This window comes from Galeopterus variegatus, unplaced genomic scaffold (genome assembly GCF_000696425.1).
Source record: "Galeopterus variegatus unplaced genomic scaffold, G_variegatus-3.0.2 Scaffold5919, whole genome shotgun sequence".
In the NCBI taxonomy this organism is placed as follows: Eukaryota; Metazoa; Chordata; class Mammalia; order Dermoptera; family Cynocephalidae; genus Galeopterus; species Galeopterus variegatus.
In genome coordinates, this window is record NW_007732030.1 from 103,077 (window position 1) to 110,833 (window position 7,757).

The 7,757-nt window shown below is 44.1% G+C and overlaps 2 protein-coding genes across 2 annotated transcripts; one reads left to right on the forward strand and one right to left on the reverse strand.

Moving 5' to 3' along the window:
* Positions 1-1,348: 1,348 nt before the first annotated feature.
* Positions 1,349-2,294, forward strand: LOC103605579 (olfactory receptor 1D2-like). Its single transcript, XM_008590198.1, is given in 2 exon segments — positions 1,349-2,265; positions 2,267-2,294. Coding segments are annotated over 2 exon segments (945 nt in total).
* Positions 2,295-6,468: 4,174 nt separating this feature from the next.
* On the reverse strand, positions 6,469-7,527 carry LOC103605577 (olfactory receptor 3A2). Its single transcript, XM_008590196.1, has one exon. The coding sequence runs from the start codon at positions 7,475-7,477 to the stop codon at positions 6,530-6,532; it is 948 nt and encodes a 315-aa protein (XP_008588418.1). The 5' UTR covers positions 7,478-7,527; the 3' UTR covers positions 6,469-6,529.
* Between the last annotated feature and the right edge of the window lie 230 nt (positions 7,528-7,757).

Consider the following 7,757-nt stretch of genomic DNA (forward strand, 5'->3'; position numbering starts at 1 on the left):
TCTAATGTTTGACCGTAAATAGACAATTCGTCCCAATTTCTTGAATAATGCAACCTTTGCCTGTGATTTAAAGTACTGTCATAACAGTCTGCTAAATTCCACATGCACTTGGCTCTGTCTCTGAGGTTGCATTCAGTTCTGCTCATTCTAGCACCAGCATCTCATTGTTTTAGAGGCCTGGATATTTGGCAGGGCAAGTGTCTGCTTGTTACTTTCTTTTTCAACATTTTCCTAGCTTATTTTTATGTTTATTTTTACGTGAAACTTAGAATAGTTGTTGTTTTCCAAAAATCCTGTTCTGATTTTTACTTCAAATAGGTTATGTGTTAGATTAACTCAAGTGTATTTGCACCTTTGCAATATTTCATCTTTCTATCTAGAATCTTGGTAAATCTATTCATTTATTAAATTTTTATCTTAGGTCTCTCTGGAGTATTGGAAGGGACTGCCCAATTCTTGTTAACATCGTAATACTTAGATTAGTTTGATGGTAATGTGATGGGATTGCTTTGCATTGTATTTTTTAACCTGGCTATTATTTACATATATATTATATTAATAATAATAGGCAATACTTGAGTGATCACTGCATGCCAACTCCATGTGTTAAACACTTTATTACTTAATTTTATCCTTGCCACAACCAATTTTGCACACAAAGGAACCAAGTCTTAAAGAGCTCAAGGAATCTGCCTGAGGTTTCACAGCTAGTAAGTGGCAGTGCTCAGAGTTGACTTCAAGTGTTGTGACAGCACAGTCTTAATCACTATACTCTGTGTGGCTTACCGGGGCCATTAGTTTGGGGTCCATTCATTTTGTGATTGGCCACTTCTCTGACATCCCTTTTTATTTCTAATGACATTTCAGTTGATTGTCTTAGATTTCCCAGGTAGATCATCTTATTAGCAAATAACAATAATTTTTCCTTTTTCTTACCATTATTTTTTTCTTTTTTCCCCCTTTGTGTAGTTGTACAATATCCACTTCTTATAATGCACACACCTATTTTAAATATCATTTCAAAACATATGCAATATCACAACATAATAGTCCTTAAACACTTTAAGAATATAGAAAAATTATAGGATTTAAGTTAAATCATAGACATTTTTTCTATAATATTGAGTGTGCCAGAAGTTGCTCGGATGATTAAGTTCCATAAAGATTTTCCATGTCATGTTTTTGTGCCTGTTATTACTTTGCTGCCTATTTAAAAATATTATAAAATTTAGCCTAAGATATTTTTAATGCTCAGAAAATAGATGGATTTTCTTATCTTCATTTCCTTATTCAATCGAGGGCACTTGGCAAATATTTGTTGGTGCTAATGTTGCAGAAAGTTGGGGAAATGGATGGAGGCAACCAGAGTGGAGACTCAGAGTTCCTGCTCCCGGGGATCTCAGAGAGTCCAGAGCAACAGCAGATCCTGTTTTGGACATTCCTGTCTATGTACCCGGTGGCAGTGGTGGGAAATGTGCTCCTCATCCTGGCCATCGGCTCTGACTCCCGCCTGCACACTCCCATGTCCGTCTTCCCGGCCAACCTCTCCTTCACTGATCTCTTCTTCATCACCAACACAATCCCCAAGATGCTGGTGAACCTTCAGTCCCAGGACAAAGCCATCTCCTATGCCTGGTGTCTGACACAGCTCTACTTCCTGGTCTCCTTGGTGGCCCTGGGCAACCTCATCCTGGCTGTGATGGCGTATGACTGCTATGTGGCCATCTGTCGACCCCTGCACTGTGTCACAGCCATGAGCCCTGGGCTCTGTATCTTGCTCCTCATCTTGTGTTGGGTGCTCTCTGTCCTCTATGGCCTCATCCACACTCTCCTCATGACCAGGGTGACCTTCTGTGGGTCCCGAAAGATCCACTACATCTTCTGTGAGATGTAGGTCCTGTTGAGGCTTGCGTGTTCCAGCACCAAGGTCAATCACACAGTGCTGGTTGCCACGGGCTGCTTCATCTTCCTCTCTCCCTTAGGGTTCACGATCATGTCCTATGTCCGCATTGTCAGAGCCATCCTCCAAATACCCTCAGCCACTGGGAAGTACAAAGCCTTCTCCACCTGTGCCTCCCATTTGGCTGTGGTGTCCCTCTTCTGTGGGACACTCGGTATGGTCTATCTGCAGCCTCTCCATACCTACTCCATGAAGGACTCAGTAGCTACAGTGATGTATGCTGTGGTGACCCCCATGATGAACCCTTTCATCTACAGTCTGAGGAACAAGGACATGCATGGGGCTCTGGGGAGACTCCTCCAAGGGAGCCTTTCAGAGGTTGACATGGGAGTAACTTGGGTCATTGAAGTTGAGACTGGAAATTTCCTCCACCATGTGTAAGGTCTGGGGTGGGAGGCGTATAAAAGTGAGAATGAGTTTATCAATTTGTGCTAAAGAAAAGACACTTCTGTGTAACCTGATGCCCCCCAGACCTTACTAGCCTTGGCAATAAATAAGGTCAGACCAACATCTGTAAATCGAGAATCACGTACCTCAGAGGCTAGCTGTGAGGATTAAATGAGATAACGTGCAGAGTTCCAAGGCCGAGTGCCTGGCCTATCGTAAACACTGTGGTTATCAAGCAGGGACAGCTGGGCAAAAGCAGCGAGTCAGGAAACAGCCTAGCTTTTATTATTTTTATTAAACTAATAATATGAACTTACTGTAGAAATATTAAAAGTACAAATAAGCCGAAAGTAATAGTATTTCTACCATCCAAAGATAACTATTACTTGCACTTAGTATAAATTCTAGACTTCGATCTTTACTAAATACTTTTTTTTTCCAGAATGAATTCAAATTGTTTGGAAACTTGCTTGTTCACTTCACAATAATAACATCTTTCTATATTAATAAATATCCAGTTACATTATTACTTAATGCCTGCAGAGTATTTCAGTGTTCCATTTAATGCTTATCTCATAATTCATCTAACACACTTCCTATTACCCAATATCTAGTTGCTTTCAGTTTTTCCAAGGTCAATAAATATCTCTGTATGGACATCTTTGTTCACTTACCCATTATTTCTTTCATGGAAACTGATGAAGTGAAGTTGCTGGGCCAAAGGTTTTATTTTCAGGGCCTTTGCATATATATTTTACCCAATTGGCCTCAACAAAGTTTGTACCAATTTATGCTTTCACTAACAGGGGACATAAGCACTTGTTTTTGTTCCGTTCATGCTTATTGGCTTTGTGATAATGTAAAGGAGAGGATACTCCAGGAACTTCTAAGTACAATAGGCAAAGGGAAAGTAACATTGTGCTGCTTTAACAACACTATGCTGGTTAACATTGTACTAAAAAGTGGGTGGGGCTAGGTTTCTAGTATCTTAAAAAAAATAAGCAGAGAACCAATAAAAGTAAGCCCCAGATTGGGGTCAACTCTGGGGTGAGAGTGGGGGAGTAAGCTCCCTTTCCATCACCACATCCAGAGGAAGACACTGGGGGGTGGGGTCTGGCCACAGGCTGGGGCTGCTGCAGTGGGGTTCCCCCTCCCTTCCTGCTAGGAGGGTGGGGTCCCACAGGAGCCGAGGCCTGGTCCACAAGGAGTCACCTCCTCCACGACCATCCAGTGAGGAGGATGTCCAGACCATGGGTGTGCCTGCCTTGGACAAAGGAGGTTTAAAGAGTGCATAAAGACTGTGATAGGCTGTTGCTACAACAGGGCATTTAGTATTGCTTCCCATAGGTTAGTTAAAAGTTCTGAGACCTAAGCTTTGGTTATATGTCTTAGGGAGAAAAAGAACAAAATAATCTGAGCTCTATTGAAAACAAATGACCGCAGTGGACCCTGCAAGGCACCTCGCACCCAGCGTGCAGTATAAACCGGATCCCTGTCTGAAACTGACACGGGAAGGCAGGGCTTTGGATTTCCTATGTCAGACTACAGTTTTTCTTTAAGAAGGGATTTAACATCTGCCTCTGGCTTTGAGTCCCAGGTTCTCAGTTTCAGGGGCCCCACTCTTACTGCTTTAACCCACTGAAGTCTGTGTGGAGTAGTAGCCATTTCCCCATGGCCTCACTGACACTGTCTGTTATCGTTTTAATACATTTTTGTTATCCTGTGGGTACAAACTGTATCCCCCATTGTTTTCATTGGAATCACTCTGAGGCAGTAAGGTTGGACTTTTTCCTAGTATTTGTTAGTGACCCATTTCCTTTGTTACTTATTCTTGTACATTTTTTGTTAATTTGTATTTTTGAGTTTCCAGTACCAGGAACCCCTACTTCTGTCTCTCCTTCAGAAATAAGCACGATTCTGAACTTTGTGGTGATCATTTTCTTCCTTCCCGTCATAGTTTTATTACATGTATAAGTACCCTGAAATATGTACATTATTTATGCTGGCAAATTTTTGAAATTTAATGTAAAAGTCATCATGTTATATGTATTCTTTTGTTTCAGGTTTATCTAGGTATAAAGTACATACATTAGAATTTACATACAACTTGATGAGCTGTGGCAAATGTACTTACTACTGTAACCTCCACCACAATCAAAATGCAGAATATTTTCCTCTCCTCTGTTAAAGTCAAAAGAACAGAGTGAGGGCCGGCCCGGTGGCGTACTGCTACAGTGCGCCGCTTGGGAGCGCAGTGACACTCCCGCCGAGGGTTCGGATCCCACATACAGACCGGCCGCTCACTGGCTGAGCGAGGTGCGGGCGCAGCGCCGAGGGTTGCGATCCCGTTGCCGGTCCCGGTCCGGTACAGGCGCTACACTGAGGGTTGCGATCCATTGCTGATCACGAAAAAAGACAAAAAGGAAAGAAAAAAAAAAAGAACAGAGTGAGACGAATCTCTAAAGGAATGTTTTATTGCAATCTGGGGCACACATTCAGACCAGGATGGTATCTGGTATGTGTGAAGAACAAAGAAATGTCTGGGAGTTTTATCACAGAGAGGAATGCTTTGTATTGTTTTGAAAGACAGCTTATTGGCACTAGCAAAGTTTTTGGGAGTTCGCAGGTTTTGATTGGATGAGTGATGGTCGTGGATAAAATGAATCTTAGAGTCATGGCAGGTTGTTTCAGCAGCTACTTGGTAAAAACAGTCTTAGGGTTGCAGAGGGTTGTTTCAACAGCTGGGTCTGTAGAAAATTATTTTTGGAGTAGGTGCTACATGCTCCTGGCCCCTTGACTCCAATTTTAGTTTGGGTATGACAAGAATGACCCAATTTGTATAAGCAACTTTCACAACCTCAAGTGTTTCCTAGTGAGATCAAGCAGGTACCTCACTTCCTTAAAGCCCCTCAGAAGTTTAGGTACAAGTTGGTTTTAGGCTTGGTTTTCCCCCTGATATGAGATGTTTTAGACTCTGGGATATAGACTCTCCGGTTGAGGAGCTGGAATTTACAGACAGCAATTACCAGCTTCTGCACCTTCGATGTGATTGCTGGGCCCCACACTTCCTACCAGGAACAGAAATACAGTTTAAGTTTTCCTGAAGGTGTAATGATGTAAGTAGTCTGGATACTCCTCTTCTGCTTCCTCTGGCTAGGAGATGATTATGGAAACACAGAGGGCTGGACTGGCAGATGGGAGAGAGAGGGAAAGGAAGGGCTTGTGCGCTGAGGGTACACCCTTCACCCGCAGGGACAGCAAGGTTCTCAGCCTCCCTGCCTCCGGACCCATGCCTGATAACTTTGTGTAAAGAGTAGAGATGGAGTGTGTCTCTTATGATACTCTTGGGTCTCCAGATACTTCGGGGCTAAAGAACTTGAGCTTCCCTCAAAGGACAAAATTCTTGTGAACGAAAACCAAAGATATGGTTGTAATCATGGCATTCCCACTTATCCATTGCTTGTGATCTTGGAAAGGTCCTTATCACGGTTGGGCTTATTTCCACCTTTACCACAGGGGCTGGGGACAAGACAAGATCTTCTCTCCACAGTTCTGTTCATCTCATGACATCTGATTTTAACAGTCTGACTGAACTTTCTTTGAAGTCTGAACACATCAGAAACATACAGGACTGCCGAGGCTTTAACTACACCTGGAGAGTGGGCATAGCCACAAAAAAGGCAGCCGCTCACTCAGGGGGCTTGCTGGGCAGTACCTAACTTCATATAACCCACCCTTGTTTTTCTCTATAGCGCCTATCACCGTGTGATACACTGTATGTAATGCTTATTTATTTTGTCTACTTTTATAGCATATGATTTGCTTGAGTGCAGAGACTTTTGTCTATTTTGTTCACCAAATCCTTAGAAGACTGTCTAAATCATAAAAGTATCTCAAAAAACATTTGTTGAGGGGCTGGCCTGTGGCTCACTCAGGAGAGTGTGGTGCTGACAGCAGCAAGCCACGGGGTAAGATCCCCTTACCAGTCATCTTTAAAAAAAATTTTTTGTTGAGTGAATGAATGAATGAATGAATGATGTAGGGTTTCCTTGTAGGACAAACACACAACATCGATATACAGGGATCAGGAGACAGGAAAAATGCTCATGGACCATTTTTTACTGGTTGCTACCTTTATGAGAACTTTTCTTCAGTTCAGAAAAGGAGGGACCCTATCACTTCTCAGGTCAGTGACTGCCTCCCCACAAATACCCGCCACAGAGCGCCCTGCACATCAGGGTTTCTGAGGCTATAGATGAGTGGGTTCAGCATGGGGTTGATAACAGTGTTGAAAACCCCAACCCCTTTATCCTTGTCTGAAGCCTCCTCTGAACCCAGACGCATGTAGTTGAAGATACCTGTCCCATAGAAGAGGCAAACCACAGTGAGGTGGGAGCCACATGTGGAGAAGGCTTTCTTCCTGCCCTCCACAGAGCGGATTCGTAGAACTGCAGCTGCCACGTGGACATAGGAGGTGACGATGAGAACCACAGGTGAACCTGCCATGATGAAACCCAGAGCAAAGAGCAGCAGCTCATTGAGTTGGGTGCTGGAGCAGGAGAGCTGGAAGAGCTGTGGGAGGTCACAGTAGAAGTGATTGACCTCTTTGGGACCACAGAAGTTGAGTGTGGATATGGCCACAGTGTGGGTGAGTGCATTGGTGAAGGCACAAGCCCAGGACACAGCCACCAATATCTTCTGGACTGTCTGGCTCATGCGAATGCTGTAGGTGAGGGGCCGGCAGATGGCCAGGAATCGGTCATAGGCCATGGCTGTCAACAGGAAGCAGTCCATCCCAGCCAGGAGATGGAAGAAGAAGAGCTGGGAGAGGCAGGCTCCATAGGGAACTGTATGCTTGTGGGACAGGAGACGACCCAACATTGGAGGAACAGTGACTGTGATACATCCAACATCCAGCACTGATAGGTTCCCCAGGAAGAAGTACATGGGGGTGTGGAGTTTGGGCTCCACCAGGATGGCTGTCAGGATGCTGATGTTGCCCCCGACTGTGACCAGGTAGGCTAAGAGGAAGAGCACAAAGACCACAGACTGCATCTCTTCTGTTTCCACTAGGCCCAGTAGAATGAACTCAGTAACAGCTGTCATGTTGGTCCCAGCTTCTGGCTCCATGAGTTCCTGTGAGGAAATGTCCCAGCAGGGGAGGTGTCAGTATGCTCATTCTCTTATTCAACATAAGAGTTTTAAGTAATTTATGTTCACATGCCCATAGTGAGCCGCTGGTTGTCCAGGTGAATATTGTCCCACTCCCCAGGCCACACCTCACTCACTGACCTCCTCGTCACCTCAGCGCCTTTCCCTGCTCTCAGCTGAGATGCCTGACACCACCACCCCCTTCTCCCCATTGTCTTGTACCTAAAAGGATCAGAATACCTGGGAAAATAAAATAAAA

Bases quoted from the DNA above. Each gene is read 5' to 3' on its own strand.
- LOC103605577 (XM_008590196.1), bottom strand. From the start codon at position 7,477: ATGGAGCCAGAAGCTGGGACCAACATGACAGCTGTTACTGAGTTCATT.